The sequence below is a fragment of the Ascidia mentula genome, chromosome 7 (genome assembly GCF_947561715.1).
Source record: "Ascidia mentula chromosome 7, kaAscMent1.1, whole genome shotgun sequence".
In the NCBI taxonomy this organism is placed as follows: Eukaryota; Metazoa; Chordata; class Ascidiacea; order Phlebobranchia; family Ascidiidae; genus Ascidia; species Ascidia mentula.
In genome coordinates this window covers 3,586,807-3,610,765 of record NC_138572.1, presented here as the reverse complement: position 1 = coordinate 3,610,765, position 23,959 = coordinate 3,586,807, and the positions used below count along the sequence as shown (strand labels likewise).

Here is a 23,959-nt window from a genome sequence, read left to right as displayed (position 1 = left end):
GACCAAATACCCATTGCATACCAGCCAAAATCCCATTGTATATCACCAAAAATCTACTCAAGAGCATACAAGTAATTATTTGGGCAATAACTGACCTAGCTGTTTATAAAGAACTAATATGTTTTAATGTGTTCTAATTGTTCCAGGACACATTAAACCTTCAAGTTTTCCTTTTCATGTTGACAGTGTTCAACAGGCTATATCTATCACAAGACCTCTAAGCAATCTTATCGGCCCGTTTATTCCTATAATTGGTCGAAGCTTTTCGCCTGTTTGCGGTTTGTATTTCTCTTGTAGGTTTGGTATATTTCGAACCAATGCACATGACTGCTCATTCAGTGTCTTGCAACTTATTGGCACTAATCAAGAGACACGCACATTGATAATCAATAGGCAACAATGGAACCATGCTCAAAACTGGGAAAGATTACCTTTCTGTTTTGACTTTAATAATTGTTTTATATGGGAAATAGTCTTGGAAAATTTTAAACAAAACAATGTTTAGAATTGAAACCAAATGCTGTAATAGACCACGTCATCACCATATCCACTCCATATCGGCATCAGTGCAGGCCAAAAATTATAACTACAGAAACCTATAAGAAATGCTGAAAACGTAAAACGGCATGTATGATATCAGAGTGTTTTAGGTTGATGTCAGTTGAATTGAAAACAAGAAAGCCAACAACAGAATGGAGCCACAGGGGAAATTTGTACCGCTTTGGTTGCTGATTTCTGTAAACAATAGTGGTTGTATGAGGAAAGTGCTTTAACATGTGAGGCTTTACGCATACTGTAGCCGTGACCCTAAGTTTTTTTATAGTTTAACGTCTTTAGTAAGGTCAATTACTGCTAATTATTCGCTCGTTTATATGGGGAAAAGAAACGGGTCAAGGGAAGTTAGGAATATTGTGCGGCACAGTACACGCTGTTACGGTTCACCGCAGACGATACGCTTGAACGGTTTCTCAAACGTTTTTGTAATAATGCGGTGCAACTTGCTTTTGGATTGCCTTCATTAGATCTTATACGTTAAAGCTCGGGTAATGTAAAGGTGACAAGTCCATTATACACTATATAATAGCATGTTGTTGTGCTTCGATATGCGTTTTCTAGTACGGTAACAATCCTTTACCATCCAGTGCAACAGACTATATGGACGTTGTGATTCTTGAACATAGTCAGCTAGCACGGACCTCCCTAATGTTTTTATTGTAACTCATGCCACAACCTATAGAGAAGTGATAACCTGAGAAGCACTTACTTCTCGCTGGGCTGCCAGCAAGAAAAAAATTGGTATGCCCTTTAATGGCCATATTTTTTTTATCAAATGTCGTTTAAACGCGTAATCAATGGTTTTCCGCATACTTGGAATCCGGGAGAAAAAAATATTTTTTATCCGTGCCTTAATTGGTTGAGATAATGTTCTACTATTTGGCAAGATATATTTACCTGTACACCACGTGCCGTTACCAGCGAATCCGGGATAAATACAACGACATGAGTGACTTCCCAAGTGGTTTGTGCATGTTGCATTTGCATCACAATTATGTGTATTGGAAGCACATTCGTTGATGTCTAGAAAAAACACTAATCGATAGGCAAACAACATTTCAACCAATTTTAATAATGAATTAGTTCTAGTTTGTTGCTAACGCTGCCAGGCATACTATTTGTAATTAAAAGCTCTTCTGGCAAAAGAAAAATTTATCACCGTGTGGGCGTTTTTACTTCATTATCCTGATGAAGGTTTGTTGTAGAACAACCGAAACGTTGAACAAACAAGTTTTTCTTTTGCCAGAAGAGCTTTTAATTACAAATGTATTAGTTCTAATTTGTTAGAACAGAATCAATTGCATTTTTGCCTTTATGAATAAAATCATTTCCCGAGTTTTTTTTATGCAAAGCAATGTGTATTTGTGGTAAACTTGTTGTGCGAATGAATACCTGTACACGAAGACCCATCACCAGTAAATCCTTGGTTGCACACACACCCTTCCACACCGTTGCTAATAGCAACACCGGCGTTGTCATGGCACGCAGGGGCAGACGTGGTCACAGCAGCAGCAGTAGGACATTCAGTAAAGACAACTGCAAAGGAAAATTTAAAAGTCAAATGCAGCGAAGTAATGGGAAAATTTAAAGTGGATGAATTAAAAGCCATTCCTCAGTGCAGCTGTTGACAGTGGCACTGCGCTAGCTTTGACACTAGCTGGCACACAGATTTACACTTTGTGGTACCTTTCGATCACCGTCGATCCGTTGGGTACCTTATACTAAGTACCAAACAACAGAGACGACCACCGTGGAGCAGACTACGTCCAAACAAACTGCTTGGTAACCGATAGTGCTACCGGCTCGCGTAAATCCATTGTTTTACGAATTTTCAGGGTTTACTTATTTACCTGTACAAGTGGTTCCATCACCACTAAATCCAGGGTGGTTACATCGGCAAGAGAAGTTTCCGTAGTGGTTTGTACAAGCTGCGTTTGCATCACAGTTATGCGTATTTGAAGTGCATTCGTCGATATCTGTCGTAAAAATGTCAGTATCAAACTGCAACCAACGACCAACAACACCACTTTTAAAAGCCTGAATTCTGGATAACGAATTAAGACAATGTAAACAGATGTGTTAGAAACGTCTGCTCAACGTATCATTAAACATTCTTAGCTTTGGATTTCTTATTCAAAATAGTACGCTCCATGTATTTTGCACAGAAGTAAATTAGTCAAAATGCCACTTATATGTTAAAGAACTGCCGTAGGCTTAAAGTGTTGATCAGACAAGAGTCAAACGCAAACTGTCACCTATACACGAAAATCCATCTCCAGTAAAACCCTGATCGCATACACATCCATCCACTCCATTACTGGATGCGTTTTCATGGCATGTGGGAGCCGGTGTTGTGACTGGTGCAGATGTTGGACATTCAGAAAAGACGGCTAAAATTGAAGGTAATCTTTGGAAATGCGTTAAAGCCTCTGTGTAAGTTTGAACTTATTTCACGACACTCAAATTGTGATGAAGTTAAATGTTTGGGTACATTTGACCACAATATGCTATTTTCTTTATATACTGGACCCCTCTTGTATAAAGCAACCGCAGCAAGAGGATAAAGCAGAATAATTTAATTTAATCTTTCGGAGTGAACTATATTTTGAGCCCTTTGACCACATTCGAACACAATTCGAATATACGTGTGAACATTTTCGAGAATTGCGTTTGTTGACGTTTTCTGTATATGTGTTGAATTGGGAGTATTTAATGTGTGTAATACACCTTCTTCACACATATCAATTTGGCCATAAAATTACAGTATTCACAAGGGAACATAACGATGCGAAATCTATGCCATGCAGTTACCTGCACAGTTGGTGCCATTGCCACCGAAGCCGGGGTGTTTGCAGCGGCAGAAGAAACCTCCGGGATAATTAAGACAATCAGCGTCCGTACTACAATCGTGTGTATCACTACTGCACTCATTTACATCTGCAAAAGAATACTACATATTTAGAAAATGTTACCACAGTAAATGTCAATGGCTGTGATTAGATCCCGCACGCATTTCATGAAATATGTGGTTTATCGTGGCATTTTGGATGTTGGGTACTTAAAATTTAATTCGATTGTTTCTGTTGTTTGAAGTTTTGTTGGTTATTCTTCTAGTTTAACATCCACACCACCACTATAAAGACAGGAACATTTAGATTTGCGATTGTTGAGATTTGGTGTTTCATTGGCTAAAGGTTTTGGCACAACATACAAGCTAAAATCAGGCCTTTGAAAGCCAACAGGCCTAAGGGCAAGGTTCAAATTGTTCGAGCGAAGACAACCCAACGAGGAAGTAAAACATTCTAAACGTCATAAATACGCAACAGTCCGTTTATCGGTCAACCAGTGTTAAAAGTTTCGCCACACAAGGTTGCCTAATACTGTACCCTTACCTGCGCAGACTGATCCGTTGCCATGGTATCCGTTCATGCAATCACAAGCAAAACTTCCGCCAGTGTTGGTGCAAACTGCGTTGCGATCACATGAAGAAAACAAAGCACATTCGTCGATGTCTGCAAGACATATTGGTCATTATTTGCATCATGCATAGGCAAATGGTAAGTGTAAATGTCACCTTCACATAGGGAACCGTTTCCTGAATATCCAGTACTGCAGGTGCAGTAATAGCTTCCGTGTGTGTCAGTGCATTCAGAGTTGGTGTCGCAGTCATTCAAAGCTGGTTGGTCGCATTCGTTTATTTCTACACAGGCAATATCGGTCAGGTATTATTCTACGAAGACATGTGGCGCTGCTTCAAACCAAGATCATGTTTTGAAAAGGTAATAAGGACGTATTTTTCTTGTAATATGTACATTTATAACTTTCTCTGTTTGTCCATGGTTTCTGGACACAGCGATATTCTAAACATTGCACCAAACCTCACACATTATTACATACAGGGATCGCTTTACCATTGTAATACTAGAATCAAGCCATTCAAAATCATTGAGCCCAGAATGTTGTTAAGGAACGCATACCGAGACCAACACAAAGGCGGTTTGACGTCATTTTATAGACTGGCCTTACGTTCACAAGTTGTTCCGTTCCAAGCAAAGCCGCTTAAACATAAGCACTGGAATCCTGGGATTTGATTCTGGCATGTTGATGTTTCATCACAGTTGTCTGTGCTCGTCAGGCATTCGTCGATATCTTGAAACAAAAGATCTTTATAAGCATGGAAAGAGTCTCAACTTGGAATAAAAAAAACTGAGCGAAAAATTCTGCGAGAGAAACAAAAGCTGGTTTGAAATGATGAATCTACAACGCAGGATTAACACAAAACATCACTACGACATACGCTGTTACTAATGGTGATTGCCACTTGTCAGATGTGCTAATTAACTTTTTAGCTAGCCGTAAAGCGGCACACAAAGGACCTACAACCCATTTATGACTAGGAAAACCATCCTATATACCTCATGCGTTGTGAATCCCTTGCACATATAGCCTATAACGCCTTATTTAAGTATGGGATATCATAAACATATAAATTGCACGCTTACCAGTACAATTCCTTCCGTCTCCGATGTACCCACTTTTGCAAGTACACTGAAAACTACCTTGTTCATCGATACAATCGGCATCAACATGGCAATCGTGTAAGTTGTTCGTACACTCGTTTATATCTGTTAATTACATAAAAAAATACAACGATTGTAAGCACTTAAATGAACAGGTTTGCTGTACATTAAACGGCCTATTTTTAAAAAGTCACTTATGCTTGAAACTTTTGGTACTGTATCGTGTTATGTTGTATAATATTCGGCAGCCCAACCAACAAAGAAAAGGCGCCACAAACTGTCCATGAATCAATTCTGTGTTACTTTGACAGCTGAATCCATCGCCGGTATAGCCCGAAAGACAGGAGCATGTGAAACCACCATCCTGGTTGGTACACAAAGCGTTTTCACTGCAGTTATGCGATCCAGTGCTGCATTCCAAGATATCTAGAAGCGTATAGTGCATAGGCGTCAAGTAAATTAAAACCAACATAAGTGCAGCGTTTACTAACGCATTTTTATTTGAAGTCCAGCAGTTCCCAAAATTAAGTCGCAAATTGACTAACTGGTCACGCCCAGCTTATAATGAGTTCAGTTCACAATCAAGTTTAATTTATCGAACTTTGCTTTCTCGACGCGATTGGACATAGAGTTTGTCTCATACCACATTGCAAAAAATGCGTTAACCAATTATGGTCAAGAAAGTTACAAACAACAGATATATGCAATGCTTTACGCTGGACCAACCTCTGCATACGGTTCCATTGCCAGTGTACCCGGTTTTGCAGGCGCAAGAGAACGATCCGTTGATGTTTATGCACACACCATTAGATGCGTCACAGTTATGAGCACCAGTCGTACACTCATTGATATCTGCGTGAATTTTGTATATTAATTTTTACGATTGGATTTGAAATTTTTCGATTACTGTTAAATGTTTACATTAGCCACAAAATATTTTATGTGCATTGGGCTCCGTGGAATGACATCTAAAACGTACGCAAAGTTAAAAAGCAAACCAAAGTGACATTGAGTTTACATTTGGATGCAAGATAGTACGTAAACGTGAGGCGCATACTTGGGTGCAAAAATACTTGGATTACTTCGAATAGGAAAGCCAAAGCTAATATGTTATTGATCATTTTAAATAGAGCAGACGTTTTGAACACTAACTGCGTTCATCATCAGTACTATTAATTAAACGAGCTACATGCAGCTGAGAACCGAGAATACCTTCGCAGTTTACTCCGTTTCCTGAAAACCCAGTGTTACAGACACACGAAAAGCTTCCAACCACATTGGTGCATGTGGCGAAACTGTTGCAATTGTCGACGGACGTCAGGCATTCTTCAACGTCTGTAAATCATTGATACATACAAAAGTTAAAAACGCTTTCATTATTTCATTTTTTTGTGTACGCTACGTCTACTCTTCACGCAGGTAATTATTTTTATTCCAAAACTAGGTTTGAATCGACGAAAACTGTGGACACGCTTGCTTGCATCAATGCGTGGTATTTAAACCCACCTGTGCACGTAATTCCATCTCCGGTGAAGCCTGCGTTGCATGAGCATATAAAACTACCTTGTGTGTTGCCACAAGTACCGTCCACGTGGTTGCAGTTGTCAGTGCCATCAGTACATTCGTTATTGTCTGTAGGAAGATATAAAATTAACTGAGTGTATAAGGCTAATTGGTCTGAGTTGTGAGGCTGTCAAAAATCAGCTTGGAAAGATGATTTACCTGCACAATTTACTCCGTCCCCCGCATAACCGGACATACAAGAACAGTTAAAGGATCCAATTGTATTTGTGCAATCGGCGTTGACACTACAATTGTTGGTAGCAAGTGCGCATTCATCCACGTCTGAAAAAAAATATATATTGTTGGGCAACGGTTAACGTATATTCTAGCAATACACATATTGTTGATAGCACTATAGAACTGATAAGAACAGCATTGTTAAAAATATACCATTTGTGCATTTCGTTGAGAAATGTTTAAACTGGCTCACAAACTTATTTAATAAGGTAGGCCTACCTGTACAGCTTACTCCGTTTCCTGAGTACCCGCTCATACAGTTGCAGTTGAATGTACCGCCAATATTAACGCAAATCGCTAAGTTTGAACAGTTATTTGAGCCAGTTGCACATTCATCCAAATCTAAAAAAATACAGCTTTCAATTTAAAAATTTGCACTTGAAGATGAACACGACATGGATTTAAAAACGTTTGCAACATCACAATGCCATTTTGCAAACTTAAAGCTTTTGGCATGTCTATTCAGTATTTTTAAAAAAATGTTGCAATTTTCGTTGATCCAACAATATAAGGAAAATATTTTGTACTGTCGTATAATCATTTTATCATACTTCCATCTTTCGAGAAAAAATGTTTTGCAAATCTAGGGGATTACCATGATGGCCTAAAATCCAGGGGGCGCCCAATCTTTTAGTCCATGGGGACGTAAATATATTCCCCCCAAAAAAATATTTTGTAATGTTTTTTCTTACAATTAGACACTTAGGAAACAAAAACAAGTATTCTTACTTCGTGGTCGTCCCTCACCCAATAATTTGCACGTATCTCTGCCACTGGCTACTATTACAGTTATATCAACATTTAACATACCCACACACGTCAATGGTGATGATGTTTCATCAATGGTATAACCACTGTCACACGCACAAGTATATGAAGCGTTAGTATTCACACAACTTCCATGAAGCCCACAAGTGTATCCCAATGCATGGCACTCATTAAGTTCTACAAAAAGGTTCTTTATACTGTAATCAATTAGTAGACACGTAAATTTACGCCGGTTAGGTAAATACAACACTACATGCGTAAAAACCAGCTCATTAACCATTATCTCGCAAGTTTTGTGGTTACTTAAATTACCTTCACAATAAGTTCCATTTCCAGTATGACCATCCAAGCACGTACAAAAGAAACTTCCATCAGTATTACCGCAGTTTGCTAAGCTATGACAGGTATTCAGCGTCGCGTTATTGCACTCGTTAACGTCTGTGTATAACAGGGAAGCATTAATGTACATTGCACACAATTGGCATTTATATCTTCTTCACTCCAAAACCAAAACGCTGCGCAGTAATTAGGCAAAGTTCTGTCGGGTTCGTATGTCTCTTGGATTGCCTTTTTTTCTTATTTCAGTTTCAAATAGTTACGTCGCACGCGCCTTTGTGCTTGTCGAATGAGATAACACACAAATGGCTTCAGTTATGCAGGGTTGCACTAATGACAAGATTTTTTCATGCAGAAGGTGTTTTTGAATAAACGTATACTCAGATATGTTTCAATTCAAAGGCATAATCAGGTTGCTGGAGACAAAAGGTGCATTTAAAGGTTTCAAAGAGATTTGTTCCTTTATTTATTGGTGACATAACGAAAGCATGGGATGTGCATGCAGCAAGTAGTTTGTTTTGCATTTTTATTGTTTGGAAAATTTTAAAGACGAAAAATATTTACATGTTTTTATATGTATAATACGTGATGGATGGTATGTATATATAATTACTAGCAGTCATATTTGTATTGTTAGGCTACGCGAATTCAAACTTCAGGCAGTGTTTGTAACGCAGAAGTATGTGCCTATATGTCTGTATTCATATTTTAAAGAACACACTGCCTAGTTTCTGCTTCTTTAGAGCAACTTCTGACAGTTATTATAAATATCTTACCTTCACAGATTTTTGCTTGTGACAGTTGGTACCCTCGTTTGCACGTACACGTGTACGAACCTGGAGAATTCGTGCACCCGTCAGTTTGTGCCCCGCAGGCGATGGGGTCTATGCATTCGTCAATGTCTGCGAATAGATACTTAAATTTGTCGATAACCAGTCAACATAAGGTAACGAAACGTTCAGCTATTCTACTAAGTAAAAAGGTATATACATAAATATGTAATAAGTTCTATGTTTATAAGTTTGCCACACTACTATTTTGTGGTTAATTACTCAAATAGTTCCACCTGGACAGTTTGTTCCGTCTGGTATCACTACATTATCAGGTCGAAATGTTTCAGTGCTTGCTGTTTGGTCGTACCCTCCCAGGCACTGGCAGCGTATTAATGACTCTCCAAGGTCTGTGCAGTTGGCATTTGCGTGGCAAGGAATGTCGCTCGTCGAACACGTTTGATTGACTGTAAACAAATAGTGAAATAATCTAAAGTTAACTATCTTCTTGTACATATCAATTGCTCAAATATTGCAACATTATGTTGTAATCTTTAGGTTTAAATCGGACATAGGAGGCACAAAACAGTTGTTACTTCCAACTTGATTGGTTTCCGAAAGTAATCTGGTCCTGGCTGTGGTAGCGACAGTAAGATTGTGGTACGCAGCGAATTGCACTGAGGAGACAAACTCGATCAGTGTTCCGTCTCCGTCGGCAGGCGGGAGTTTACTCAGGACGTTATAGACGACGAACACTGTCCAAAAGAATAATTGTAAGTTATAAAAGTTACTTTCAATATTACTGTTTGAGTATCCGAGTGCCAAGTACAACTTTCTTACGACCTGAAGGATATGTTCATTATGTAAAGTAGAAGTGTACAAACAGATAATTTGTTAAACATTACTTGGCCCTATTACTTGTTATATATTAGCTATATATTCTACTCTATCAATAACTTTAGAAACCGACCACCAGACCTTGCCTTTGATAATTTACTCAAAGTTATTTTTCATGCTAAGAGTTTAGGTACTTGTTTCAACCTTACAACCCACTTTGTTCGTCTTACTGTCCACATACCTGCATCACGATTCACCTCAGCCACAGTAAATGTCGCACAAACAATTGCAACAACAATAATATGCCGAAGCATGTTAAAATTCTCGGTTCTATGTTACCGGCAAACGTCTGTCGTTTTCACTTCCTCGAACACTGGAACTAGATTCTCGTTCGCCCCACCCAAGTTAACAAAACAACACCTTTGCTCATTACGGAATTATACGAACCAATTAACCCCACAGCTCAACGACTTTCAAAGCACATCGTACTTTGGTATGAGGCTTTACGCAATAGTTGGTCAGTGACGTCACTGTGTTGATGGTGGTGTTGCTATAGATTTGCGATTACTATTTGTAAACATGTATTTTACTGAAATTTTCCGTGCGTACAACAGCATCATGCGGGGGCTTCCCCGGCATTCATCACTACACTGCATTAACGTGGCATAAATGATACATATCATATTCACGGTGAAAAATCGCGTGATAGAAATTAGGCTGAAACAAAAACTTTTACCTGGATTCACGTGCTTGTTTCATTGGGGTGTTGAAGAGCGTAAATTTTAAATCTTCAGGTTTGTTTTATGGAAAGAGCAACGCCACAGCGGCCATTTTTATCAGTTTGTTATATTCCTAACTTTTTTCTTTTATAGATCTGGAAATGCACTTCAAAACTCATAGCAAAATTAACAGATCTGTTATAAATATGGTAATATTATATATTATCTATTGATTTGTCATTAGTTATCAAGATTAGTTAAATAATCAATATTTGAGTAGCCTAATCGTGCTGCTTACAACCATTGATTTCCTGTAGCTTGTTTCAGGAAATTCTCTTTTTCTTCTCTTGCTTTTTTCCTCTTTTCTTTTATGACCTTGCATTTATGTTTCTGACATTCCGTGGAGTCATTTCCAATTTTTATGCTATTTTTTAAATTTACGATTGCGATATAAGTAGCATTTACTTACCAAAGCCTTTCTCTTTAGCTTCAGCTCCTATTTAGCCTAATAATTCTATTTTTCTTTACTATTTTGAAGCCCTTTTATGTTGTTTTTAAAACAATTTTTTCAAATACCCGTTTTAACCCTGTATGCTAGGTTTAAAGCAAGGATTGTATTTGAAACAGGCTTGAGGAACATATACCTGTGCAATTGGTTCCGTTTCCCATAAAACCAACATTGCACGCACAGCTGAAGCTTCCTATTACATTGGCACAAGCTGCATTGAGATCGCAAGGTGAAGTTAAGCATTCGTCGATATCTGAAATGTAAAAAGTCTTGGAATGCTGAGGTATATGGTATAACATTGAAGTTCTATGCAATACGTTACTTGCCACGTAACGTGTCCAACAGAGCAAGTAACCCCGTGTCGGTTTGGTCAAGGTACTTACCAATGCATTGAAAAGGGTCGACAGAAGAGTCGACTGCAAATCCGGAGTTACAATTGCACATATATGAACCCACATTGTTCGCACATGTTCCTGTCGATCCTCCACAATCGTACCCAGCTAACCCACATTCGTCGATATCTACAAGTAACAAGAAATTTTCAATAGCGAGTCCAAGTTGGTATACATGGTATGTTGCCGCTTTATTCAAAAGTTACATTCCTCTAAGGTGTTAAATACATTGGTAATCCCACCAAATACCTTGTTAATTTATCAATGCATTAAAGTTACAAATATTTCAGTAATGACATTATTAATATATGTTCAAGTTTAACTTTTGCATGACGTCATTCATCTCCAGGAGACCACATACCACATATTGTTCCATTGTGTCCATTTTGCGATTTGTCCGTTGTATTACCGAAGCACTGGCATGTAAACGAGCCGTTGGTGTTAGTGCAACTTGCGAGATTTGAGCAGTTGCCATAGTTGGTCGTACATTCGTTGAAATCTGGTGTAGTATGCAATTTATTACGCATGTACCACTTTTTAGCATCTAACTATACATAAAAATGCCATGCAACGGTCTAAAACGTACCAGCCAATGAGATAACTGGAAGCGAGGTAAGAGTTAGGGTTGTTGTGTGGTTTTGCAACAAATCTGTGAATTCGTCTGCAGATTTTGTACTCCCATTGAAGCAGATCGATGTTATTATGTGTGTATTGGTATCTGCTGACAACGCTGCTTCGAACGTGATGTTTGCTGATGTGTAAGCAAACACACTTGTTGCGTTTTGGATTTCACTTAAAATGTCACTTACCTAAAAATAAAAACGTGTCTAATACATAGCGGCGGGTTGATATAGAAGAAATCAGTTTTTGTTGTGTGTGTAGGCTACGTACATACAACAGTGGTTAAGCATTGGTTTTGCTTTGTGAACCTTAAATTTCAGTGGGGCTAATGATCTTTTTGGACGCAACAATGGGTCCAATGTGATAAAACATAATAAACATAAACTTACATAGTTGTACACTTCACGAACTGTAGGTGCTGTATTTCCGGTCACATTAGCTACCATTCGGTAACAGTAATTCATGTCTGAAATACAAAAATGGTTGGTGCGAACGTTTATAGCTTATATATTATGTTAATTTTAAGCCGAAGTTTACCTGGTTTTCTTGTGAAGAAGGCAATGGCTTTTCCTGCTTGTTTAGTTTCCCCTTCCATTTCAGTTAAGACTGATCGTCGTCGCCTTCCAATAGCGCACTATAAGAGAGAAGCACTTAAAGCTTGTTTTTGCATGGAACGCACACAAGCTTGTATTGTTTATACAAGTAGGATCCTGAGCAGACACGATGAATGTGAATTTTAATCGTTTGCTTTTTATACACCAGATTTTACAGTTTATAGATCTGTAGAGTAATTGTGAGACGCAAACACAGCAAATACTCACTGATGGTGAGCATGAAACCCCTCCTGTTTCGACGCAGAGCTCCATTGCAAACTCCACTCTTGAAGTTTTACTTGAGCCAAAAAAGAAGGACTGAAGTGTAATGGTTGAATGGAAAGACAGGCCGTTTCTTACAACCACAAGCGTATTCGGAGTCATCTCTGTTGCACTCGTTGGAGATGACGGGCAGTAATTGCTGCAGAAAAAAGAGCAAAGGTGGTTCCCAAGATACGTAATTATGATTATGTTTATTTTGTTACGTAAAGATAACCTCTTATGCTAATTACAGGTAACAGGCATGTTGCAAGAATGTGAAACTCATTTCTGTTTGGCTTTGCCAACATTATTACAGGTATAGACGCGATCGCCAGGAAATGGTAACCACTTGTGAGCAATTCTTACGGGAATGTTTGGCTTTAACTCTTTCGGCAATATATTTACATACACCTGTAATAGGTTTATTATTACAACAAATATGTTTGCAATCTTAAATGAAATTGCCACAACGAGATTATGTGTAAATATTATTTGAAAGATATATAAGACAATGTTATGTGGTCCAGTTTTGTGATCTGGCCATCCTTACTCCAATAGCGTGACGTTGTTGGTCGAATCTTCCGCTGCAGATATCGTCACACCTCGGATTCGAAGCTTGAAGTCACTTGGCAAGGCAGATGTGGGTCCGACCTGAAACAACAAGTTTTAATGTTTTTTAGGTGTTTTAATGTTTTTCAGGTGAAAAATCCTAGAAAATAAGGTAATTCTAATTTGTATATTATGGCAATATGTCTCTCAAATAACTTAGAGCAGCGTTTCTTACTAAACAGTCCAAACTGCCACTAAATGGTTTGAGTAACAACCGATGACGTGTAAACGGGAGTTTTACAACTGTAAAAGTTGATAGATCTGACGTTTTTTATTGTAGTGGATGAGATGTAGGCAGTATTCTCTTCTCACCCTGAAGTGAATCGTCGTGCCTGTTTCAACTGGGTCGCACACTGGGTTTGTGAGGTTACCGTCAAAAAACAGATCTGCTTGATACTTCACAGTCTGACAAAGACTAATTTCTTGGCCTGGTCTGTTCTCCAAGCTAAAAAAATGCACCAATGACGGGCGGTTAATTGTTTGCATTACAAGTATGGACATTATGTGGATCAATTTTTATATTCTGCAAAAAATATTCATAAACCCCAGTGTTAAGCGACATTAAAGCAAAGATTTCTTAGTTATTTTGTTTACCACGTTGGTTTGTCCGTTTTCTGGTAAACGCACGTGATCGGATAGGAGAGTATGACACCTGCAGAATACGAAGCGCTTGGATCGGAGTTCGTCAAGTTCCAAGATACGAATACGTTGTCGCCATCGTCCTATGTTAAAACCATTTACCAGCATCACTAGAACCCCACATAACTTGCATTAGCATATATTTTTAACGCCAAAGCGTATCTATAGGTTATACACAACGTTTTGTTCGTAAGACTTTTTGTTGTTGTTCTTGTGCGGTTTCTGTGGGTAATACACGTCTTCATACTTACTGCTGTAGTACCATTACATAATCCAGAAAACTTCCAGTATTCGGAATTGTCGTCAGTTCCACCACATGTGTTCAGACTCAGTAAACTGACATTTGCGACCTGGTTTTCCACAAAGAACGACTTCAAAGCCCAAACTTCCACTCGGTCGGAATAACATGAGATGTTTACAGGCAAAACTAAACAACAACGAAGGTGAAAATGTACTCAGCATTATGGTTTAGAAGACATTGCTAACTTACCACAGTTAGTGCCGTTCAGATCAGGTGTGGTAGAAACGTCAGAATACGAACTGTTACAGACACAACTGAAGGCACCGTTGGTGTTTGTGCAAATGGCAGCCGTCGAACAGTTTCCATAGTTGGTCGCGCATTCGTCATAATCTAAATTGCACACCATTTAGACGTGAATTTCAAACTAGTTAGCAAAAGAATCGTTGTACATATTTTTTGTTCCGATCTGTAAAAGGGATTATACTTTAATTTTTTTACCACAAAGATTTTGTCCTGTGAATTTTGACGTCCATCCATCATTAGGAAGTGCTTTATGAATTGTCTTACCGGCTGCAGTGGGCGTGACACCATTGATATTTAGTGAAGCAGTGTGAGCTATGACCCGAGCTGTGAAGTCGTCTCTCGAATCTGTAGTTTCATTAAACGAAAGAAGCACAATGATTTCCGAAGAAGCACCGCTCGTCAATCGCTCAACTGTTGCTGTTACTGATGAGTAACTCAGAGAAGTTGCAGTTTGAATTTTGTCGATAAATGCGACAATCTGAAGCAACAGTCAACTTGTAACAATGGGGATATATTTGTTAATTTTAGTTGCAATCCGGCGTATCTTACCGTACGCTCGATGGTGCTTGTTGGATCAGTTACCGCAATGGGCACAGTAACCACCGCCCGATAATCGTAGTAAAGAGTTGACGCTAAATAAAAAAGGATTACTGCTGGTTTATGTTAACACGAATTTCGACGCGAATAATTTCCTTCAAATACTCTTTGTAGGCGTAAAACAAATCACTGTAAAGGGTAGAACTATTCAACGATTGCCTGTTGCAGTGTTATGTCTAAATACAGTTAGATACGTTCTGAGAATTATTGATGGCCTGTGACACAAAGTTTTGTGTCTAATAGTATTTTTCCGTATTGCTTTGTGTTCAGATGTGTTCTTATAAAATTGCACTTACGCATGCAAAATGTTCCGTTTCCCGTGAAACCAAAATTGCACGCACAGCTGAAGCTTCCTACTGCGTTGGTACACAGTGCATTGGGATCACATGGTGAAGACAAGCACTTATCGATATCTGAAAATTAAGTTAGTGAAATGTATTTCTATACACTACAACACAGAAAAGATTTCATTCGCGAACAGACGAAAGACTAACCGACATGCTCATTGTACGATTTTATTGCAGTAACAAATGCTGAATTCTACACAATAAGTTTAAACGCCCAATTTATAAAACACACTCTTGAATCGACAAAACACCTTTCCTGTTTTCATCAACAGTTCAAAGATAAATTCAACTACATATCTTCATGAAAGTAAGTCGGTTTTGCTTGCATGGTAAAGACAAACTACTTACCGTTACATTGAAGCGGGTCGGGAGAGTTACATTGAAGACAAACAAATACCACACCATTTTGCTGTGATGTTTGCTGCTATTTGTGGATATAAAAAGTAAATAAAATCGCACTAACCGCAAACCGATCCATTCATGGTGAATCCGTTCTTTTGCGAAAGATCTGCTGTGTAATCGTAACATTGGCACCAGAACGAGCCGTTGGTGTTGGTACAGTTTGAAAGGTTCGAGCAGTTTCCATAGTTGGTCATGCATTCGTTGTAATCTGGTATATTAAAAATCTTATTACAACGAACGGCTAGGTACCATACAAGAGAATAAATGTATTTGGTTGCAGTATTGTACGTTATGAAGTTTGATGTGCGGCAAAAATGGCTTGGCATACAAATGCACTGAACATACCATCCAACGAAACAAGTGGAAGCGAAGCAACAGTGCTCGCTGAAGTATGACTTTGCAGCAAATTTGTAAAATCGTCTGGAGACTTCGTGGTTCCATTAAAGCAAACCGATGCTATGACTTCTGTGTTGCCGCCAGACGGCAAAGCTGTTTCGAAGGAGATGCTTGCTAATAGGTATATCAGACTGGTGGAATTTTGCAGTTCATCCAAAATGTTAGTTATCTTTAAAAAAAACGCACACTTATAATTTTGCAATCTTGTAATTTTGCAATTTTTATTTTTATGTGCCACAAACATATTTTCACAAAGCGCATCTCCAACGTATGTTGTTTTAAAAAGTCTGGTCATGCTTGCTTATTAAAGAAAAACTATATGATTTTAAGTATCCGTCATACAATAAACAAACGGCTTCGAAGCCAGCTTTGACTAAGCCCACTTTTCCTAGATTAAGTCAAAGCGAGTTACGAAACATGACACAATAGGTGGGTTCGCTAACCAAAGCCCCCGCAAAAACATTGCTTTTGTCTGCGTTCTAAAGTACTATTTTACATGCACAATTCATAAGCCCCAGACCAGAAAACAAATCGTCAGTAAACTCAGTTCGGGGTAAGTGTTACATTTGTTAAAAGATAACCAGGACAAAAGTGATGCAAAGTCAGCAGATACAATACGTAATGTAAAATTTGGTCTTACATAATTATCCACGGCAATAGCTGTCGGAGAGGCCGATCCTGACAGAGTGACTACCATTCGGTAACAGTAGTCCTTGCCTAAAATCCAGCATAAAAAGTTAGGAAATGTTTAATGCAATTTGCGCACTTTGTTGGTTTTGCGAGCTAGCGGTGTATACGACCAAGCAAACCCGCCTTTACAATCAATATCGATCAATACTATTTTTATTTCCTTACTGAAAACTGACTGTGACAATTTGTAATTAACTTTTTATTTCCCTAGATTAGATCCAAAACTTCTGGAACCTACCTGTGCAGTTGCCCGTGAAACCAACGTTGCACGCACAGCTGAAGCTTCCTACTACGTTAGCACACGCTGCATTGGGATCACATGGTGAAGACAAGCACTCGTCAATATCTGGAATTTAATTTTAGTAAAATATGTGTCTGTACACCACAACACAGAAAAGATTCCATCCGTGAACAGACGAAAGACTAACCGACATGCTCTTTGTACGGTTTTATTGCTGTAACAAATGCTGAATTTTACGAAATATGTTACACCGCCAATAAACGCTTAATTTATAACACACTCTTAAACTGACAAAAACACCTTTTCTGTTTTTATCTACAGTTCAAAGATAAAATCAACAACATATCTTCATGAAAGTAAGTCGTTTTTGCTTGCATGGTAAAGACAAACTACTTACCGTTACATTGAAAGGGGTTGACAGATGTGTCCACCCCAAATCCCGAGTTACAGTTGCACGTATAAGAACCTAAATTGTTAACACACGTTCCTGTCGCTCCTCCGCAATCGTAACCAGTTAACGTACATTCGTCGATATCTAGTAACAAGAGGTTATATTATATGGCCGTGACATTATAATTATTAATTTATATTGCCACTTTTGTATTGTAATTTAACTGTTACTTTAGTCAATTAAAGGCTTACGAGAGCAATTTTTTCGGCCTTTTTTAGTCATAGAGCTTGCAAAAAAACAAAAACGGAACAGAACCTGTACAGCTTGTAAAGCCATTACCGGTGTAACCGGCGCTGCAAGAACATGTGAAGGTCCCAGGTAAGTTCGAGCAAATGCCATTTGTTGTGCAATTGTGGGTCGCCAACGTGCATTCGTCGACATCTGCATTTATAAGTAAAACAGTAGTTGGTCAATTGCGTTGTTGCTCATGCATGGATACTTTAACAATTGAAATAATTAACATGATTTTAACATGCACTTTATGTTGCCTTATAACACCTCGGCAAACCAGGTAAATGCAATGGCCATGAAACTGTTTTTGTCGGCTCTGTCTCGCATAAGTCATATAGAGTCTGTTGTTCGCTAGAGACTTCGGTACTTTCGTATTTTTACCTTCGCACATAAGGGGTGCTGATGTTGACAGGGAATACCCAGTATTGCATCCACAACTATAGGAACCGATAGTGTTGTTACAACTGGCCGTCTGGGGTCCACAAACAGTGGAATTCCCAACACATTCGTCGAAATCTGTAGGGAGTAAAGCACATAAACAACCGGAAAAACATTTAAAAATGAAATATGAGAAAACGAAAATGTTTTCTAATATGCCATACTAACGAATTTTGAAATACCCCAAAGGTAACCACAATTGAACACAAGAACATATTGCTTCGGTTTTACGAAAATTTTTTACCAACAACACTGAGATTCGTCGACCACACATTTAAAACCTTTACTATCAATAAATTTAGCTTTCATCAAATGACTCGTTTTGTTCATGTACAATTAAACAGTTTCTATTATTTGCTTTGAAAGATCTTCTCTTACCATTACAGTCTAATCCGGTGGGCACGATTGCTGTGAATCCGGTGTAAGATGTACTGGTGCTTGCATCTGTGTAACCAGCCGGACATGCACATCGTATTATTGACTGCTCTACTTCCATGCAAGTTGCGACTGGATCACAAGGTGGAGTGACAAGCCCGCTGCTACTGGCGTAAGCACATGCTGTGTTGACGGGAACTGTGCAACAAGAGACATTTTATGGCTTGTTGGATACGACTATATGATTGTAAATCCTTATTTAAATGCTACTGGCGTACTCACATGCTGTGTTAACGGGGACTTTATAAAAGCAAAAACGGCGTTTAATTTGGTGCTGGGTAATCCTTTTCTGGATGATATTATTGTAAAGTTTTTAATCACTATTTTAACTAGCTAACGAGTATTTTGTTAAACCGTATTGCAACAAATTATTGTTTATAGTTTGAATAATTTTAAATACGTCTAAAATATTATTTAATTAAACAATGACAAAGTTTGTCAAAATTCATCAACGGGACAAATTCTCACCTGGAAAGTTGGTGGCAAGAGATAAATTGTTTCTCGCGATAGTCAAGTTGGTGTAAGCTTGAACACCAACGCCGGTGAACGTAAATATCGTTGTGCCGGTAACTGGATCTACAGATGACGATGTTTCGTTGTAAATAGCAATGTCTGTAAACCGAAAACATAGTTTAATACTATTGTAACGCATGTATACTTTTTAATAACATAATGTTAATACTGTTGTATAACCAATAAATACTATTGTCTGCTGGTCCGGTAAAATCCCTATTAGGAAATATATTTATTAGTCGCAAACTCACATGCATTTGGGTCCTGGCAAGATCCATCTTTAATCACAAGAGCACAGAGAAGAAACAGAAGACATAACCTCATTCTTGCCCTTTGTGTCTTTATCTTACTAAAGTAATTCTTTGTATGTGGTATATCTATTGCTATCAGTAAACCACTCCCAACAAGCTGTGATATATTGTGCTAAAAACTTGGAAAAGAGTAAGTAAATCAATGATTCCCAAACTTTTAATCACAATTCAAACAGGACTGCTCTTCTGGCATCAATTAACCTACGTTATTCTTCCGACATTTCGTCTGACATACACCAAGACTTATATAGGGTTTAACATCACAATTTAAACGTAAACCACACAACGTATTTTTTTAACAACAGCGTATGGCCCATCACCAGGACCCGTGCTCGGTGGTGAACTTTTTAAGCCATCTGGTAAACTGCAGCGCCCCTTTATGTCGAGAGAGTTGGTCTTGGGCCTTTTCCCATTCCAATGGCCCTATTTCACAAATAAACCTGACAATGTATTCAAACAGCTCTGGCCTATTGAAAATGTCGACAGGCGCACAGTTTAGAAAACCAATAATGTAACAGAAAAAATGTTTCTTTTCTGTATTTTTTCTTGGGACTTAGCGCTAACTGTCTCCTATCGTAACATGAAACACCAGGACTGCGCTTTTACCCAGGCCCTCTGGCCCTGGTGACAACGAGTACTTTTTTGTTGAAGTTTCTTTTTTTTCTACTTCGGTTGATTTGCAAATCTCAAAACATCTTTTTGGTACTTCCCTACTTGTGGGAATCAATGTCAAGGGTGTGTTTCTACTGTCGTCGCGAAAACGCGCCATTGTAAAAAAACACGCGACACTTCTTGCTTCACTGAATTTGTTTAAACGTCGGAGAGATTGCAGCGCAACGTTCAGATGCTCTATTTAAATCGACATGTGTGCTATAGCATCCTATACATTCAGACATTTCATTAAAAGAAAAACCAAGTCAATACAGATACATAAGGTTCCCCTTTGTTCATTTCATGTAGAAAGCTTCGAAAATGAACTGACACATGCTTATTCACCTATAGTTAATTTTAGTCTGGAAACGATACATGGTAAAATGTGTAAAATGTGTACACACATTATTGGGCATTTATTTCGCGCAGAATCACATCTTCCTTAGTGTAAATGCCGGACGTTTAAACCTGGAGGTTATGGTCGGCATGAGATCTTTGGTGCTCCCCTGTAAACTTGTCAATACTTGTAAATCTAAACAATCATTAAAAATCGAAGTAATGCTCGACTTACGTCGCGGTTTCACGTTCATGGTGACACAAGTACGGGTTTGTCGTTTTCCCCACTTGAAATAAAAAAAGCATAAATATCCCCTAATGTTACGCCACCCACCCTTTTATGGGCTATTTGCCATGAAAGAAACCGGTAACTGGTTAGGCCCTCCTGGAGAATTTTTACTGTACCAGCAGACGAAAACCTGTTTTTGTGGTTTAGGGGCAATTTACATATAATTTAGTTTCCCATTTATCTTATACAGATGTATTTTGTAATCAGTTGTAAATGATTTTTCGTTTTTAACAAACGCTTTGTTGACAAGGAGTTTCGCGAAGAGATAAATATCTGCCAGTCATCCTGTTTTAGTTACACGTTAGTTTTAAAATTTTGAATTCATCCCTTGTTTTACCATCCAATTGACTGCTGATATACCGTCAGACTTTCCGAAACACAATTGCCAGCGACCCTGCCACGCTTGTTTCCTGAAAAATGGGTGCAGCTTCGCACACAAAGGAACCTGTCTGGTTTATTATGTACGCCTACAAAAATGTGTCCACTATTCAGAGGACTTTTGTGTTACTACCTATTTAATGATGAAAATGTACAGTCGGGTCGCTTTACTGCCACATGTTACATGCCAAATTTGGTATAACAAGTTGACTTGGAAACCATTAAGTGTGAACATATACACAAATGTTACATTTATTGAAACGTTGCAAATACAATCATGCTTCCAACTTCCAATACCATCCATAAAGCGAATTGTGACGTGTGCGAAGTTGATACAAGGACTGGCCACCAGCACATCGACCAGAAGTTTCCACTGTTCCTGTAAGTACAGAAACATGTAACACTGTGATGTTTGCGTGTATGACTGAATTTGTGCTTTGACTTAAGGGGCGGCTGAGCAGTTGGAGATAATTCTTATGCGCTGGATGGCAAATAACGTAGATCTACATCCAAAGAAAAAAGTTACCAATTGCACTCAATTTCAAACTTCTATGCTTATTGCGTAGCGCGTAATCATGGCTACCATCGAGCTTGACTGGGAAACAATCACGCCATTTTCTGGTGCCGCAATTGATTAAGTTTGTGGTTACTCAGTCACTTTGCCGATTTGGAGGTGAATGAAAATTATTTAAGGATGATAACCTTTCAATTTGCGGCATGGGCACGTCTAAAATTTTGCCATACAACTATAACAGTCCGAATTGATAAAAAATAAGCATGTTTAGATGAGAAAACGTAGCACGATAATCGAAAATGAGCACAAGTGTTACAAATAGGCACGATATGGTAATCCTGCCTATATTTCATCATCATCATCGGTTTTGGGACGCAATGAATGGTTAGTTAAAAGAAAATTAACGATTCTCACTCCGTCTCCTTTAAGGCAATAAAGTTTCAAAAGTGAAAAGGGGAACTTTTTTAAGATTCCTGACCTTTAACATATAACAATGACTTTATTAACCCAGCAGTTACCCCTCAATTCTAATGAATATCCCATTTACTTTAAAAATATAGATGTGTAATATGTAAATGGAAAACATATCCTGGTATGCGTTTGGCATATGGTTTTGCTGGCCTCCGCGTCAGATAACCGCCTCGCGAAATAATATTGGCTAAAATCTATGTGTTTTTTGCGTTTGTGCTGAGGAACAATCTATGTCGAATTTTCACATCGAAAAATAGGATTGTTCATGTTAAAAAAATCGGGCGAAGTTCAAAGTTTTGTCAATACGTCAGGGGTTATCGAACCATGACATTGTTTGGGGTCGCCAGATGGATTTGTTTAGGTGCACTTTTATCATGTTTTACTTTGACATCTTCCTCCCGCGTCCTTGAAGGCTCCGTCTCCACAAACGCATTGTTCAGCTCTTGCGGCGTCCAACACACAAATTCCAACTTCCCCACAGTCCTTGCGGCATAAATCCTCTGCAAACAGTGAACTATTTTACCTTCTCTGTATAAATATGTATTTTTTTTCAGCCGAATAAAACATATTTCGGAATCTGTGTTAGCCGTGCAATAGTTCGTACCCCATCACCTTCCGGTACGATTCGCTGCAATCCTATGTGCAGCATTTACGATAAGTCTTCATAACAAAATCACTTTTGCATGGGGAACGACTTTATAACCCCTATGGTTTTATTGGTGCCCATGCCGTTTTATGTTTCATGTGCGCTGTAACTTGGCATGAAAATTAACAATTTATTTAATAAAATTTGGTGTTCTTCGCAGAAATAAAATAATACATACATTTATGTTTGTTGTGGAACAGATCCTCACCTTCTTTTCTCTGAAAGAACGCAGTGGCTTCGCCGGTTTGCTCAACTTCTCGCCTCCTTTTATTCATGACTGTATGTGATCTGTGTTCTTTGGCGACACACTGGTCATGCAATAAGTTACTTTTAAACTATGGGGAACGACGCACACACACCATTGCCACATGATTTACACATGCATTTTATGCTGAAATACTCTATTTCATAAATACGTACACTTTTGACGCTTTGACAAACGCAGTGCTCGACCATCATTGCGTCCAAGACACAAATCCCAGTTGGGCCGCAATCTTTTGGGCATTCATTGCCTGTCGAAAAAATTACACATAGTAAACCATTTACCCAAATTTTTTTTTCTGGTTACCGATGTAAATGTTATCGTATTGACTTGTGTAATACCACACGGGAAATATAGCACAGTATTATTCTTGTGCGTTCTCTTACAATTTAAATTCTTACCAAGTTTAAAATCTTCGTTCGCTTCTCCATTGACCAAAACAATGGCAAATGCAAATAAACAGTGCAGTAATTTCATACTTTTTATATTGACCCTGTAACAATACGACCGAAACACTACAACAGCAACAAGACTTTTTATACAACAACAATACATTTTAACAAAGTATTTTGACTATTAGGGTAAGAAACTTGCCGGGCTTTATCTGCTTGCAGTCGCTCGCACTTAAATTGCTTTTGTTAACTTTCTGTCACTACACAACAACTATAAATGCAATAGGTGTTGTTCTATTATGCCACTGTCGGATATCTTAGACCCCACAACGATCACTTGTGGTCTAAATAGATATCTTTTGTGTTCGATGTAGTGGATGAAGCACAATACTCTCGGTAGACAGGTTACACCCCTATTACGTATCCGACACAAGTAAGGTCATATCGACGGGGTTATTCAGGGTCACATGTTTTGTGACGCAAACTTCCTGCTCAT

General features: G+C 38.4%; 2 protein-coding genes across 2 annotated transcripts in view; both read right to left on the bottom strand.

Annotated features, from left to right (window-relative positions):
- Positions 1 to 334: 334 nt before the first annotated feature.
- The window catches only part of LOC145908288 (uncharacterized), a 52,913-nt gene continuing 29,288 nt past the window's right edge, over positions 335 to 23,959 (bottom strand). Inside the window, exons 19-48 of the mRNA XM_082995538.1 lie at positions 15,022 to 15,104; positions 14,737 to 14,950; positions 14,419 to 14,559; positions 14,180 to 14,355; positions 13,884 to 14,011; positions 13,602 to 13,734; positions 13,231 to 13,331; positions 12,648 to 12,840; positions 12,364 to 12,460; positions 12,216 to 12,292; positions 11,792 to 12,014; positions 11,567 to 11,704; positions 11,197 to 11,334; positions 10,950 to 11,066; positions 7,095 to 7,217; positions 6,798 to 6,920; positions 6,582 to 6,707; positions 6,288 to 6,410; positions 5,802 to 5,927; positions 5,379 to 5,501; positions 5,058 to 5,180; positions 4,582 to 4,704; positions 4,130 to 4,255; positions 3,948 to 4,067; positions 3,367 to 3,492; positions 2,811 to 2,945; positions 2,406 to 2,531; positions 1,948 to 2,091; positions 1,453 to 1,578; positions 335 to 735 (exon numbers count right to left, since the gene is read on the bottom strand). Coding sequence (XP_082851664.1) covers positions 647 to 735; positions 1,453 to 1,578; positions 1,948 to 2,091; positions 2,406 to 2,531; positions 2,811 to 2,945; positions 3,367 to 3,492; positions 3,948 to 4,067; positions 4,130 to 4,255; positions 4,582 to 4,704; positions 5,058 to 5,180; positions 5,379 to 5,501; positions 5,802 to 5,927; positions 6,288 to 6,410; positions 6,582 to 6,707; positions 6,798 to 6,920; positions 7,095 to 7,217; positions 10,950 to 11,066; positions 11,197 to 11,334; positions 11,567 to 11,704; positions 11,792 to 12,014; positions 12,216 to 12,292; positions 12,364 to 12,460; positions 12,648 to 12,840; positions 13,231 to 13,331; positions 13,602 to 13,734; positions 13,884 to 14,011; positions 14,180 to 14,355; positions 14,419 to 14,559; positions 14,737 to 14,950; positions 15,022 to 15,104 — 3,941 coding nt within the window. The 3' untranslated portion in view covers positions 335 to 646. The remainder of the gene's footprint in view (positions 736 to 1,452; positions 1,579 to 1,947; positions 2,092 to 2,405; positions 2,532 to 2,810; positions 2,946 to 3,366; positions 3,493 to 3,947; positions 4,068 to 4,129; positions 4,256 to 4,581; positions 4,705 to 5,057; positions 5,181 to 5,378; positions 5,502 to 5,801; positions 5,928 to 6,287; positions 6,411 to 6,581; positions 6,708 to 6,797; positions 6,921 to 7,094; positions 7,218 to 10,949; positions 11,067 to 11,196; positions 11,335 to 11,566; positions 11,705 to 11,791; positions 12,015 to 12,215; positions 12,293 to 12,363; positions 12,461 to 12,647; positions 12,841 to 13,230; positions 13,332 to 13,601; positions 13,735 to 13,883; positions 14,012 to 14,179; positions 14,356 to 14,418; positions 14,560 to 14,736; positions 14,951 to 15,021; positions 15,105 to 23,959) is intronic.
- On the bottom strand, positions 21,268 to 23,582 carry LOC145908296 (uncharacterized). The gene is made up of 5 exons (XM_082995544.1): positions 23,473 to 23,582; positions 23,230 to 23,321; positions 23,018 to 23,117; positions 22,547 to 22,663; positions 21,268 to 21,557 (listed from the first exon to the last, which is right to left on the bottom strand). The coding sequence occupies exons 1-5, from the start codon at positions 23,546 to 23,548 to the stop codon at positions 21,454 to 21,456; spliced, it is 489 nt and encodes a 162-aa protein (XP_082851670.1). The 5' UTR covers positions 23,549 to 23,582; the 3' UTR covers positions 21,268 to 21,453.

Excerpts from the sequence above, each read along its gene's own strand:
- LOC145908296 (XM_082995544.1), bottom strand. The coding sequence starts at position 23,548 with ATGAAATTACTGCACTGTTTATTTGCATTTGCCATTGTTTTGGTCAAT. Across the intron at positions 23,118-23,229 it reads TTTGTCAAAGCGTCAAAAGT|TGTGTCGCCAAAGAACACAG; the intron begins GTACGTATTTAT and ends TTGCATGACCAG. Across the intron at positions 21,558-22,546 it reads CGCGGGAGGAAGATGTCAAA|GAACAGTGGAAACTTCTGGT; the intron begins GTAAAACATGAT and ends CTGTACTTACAG.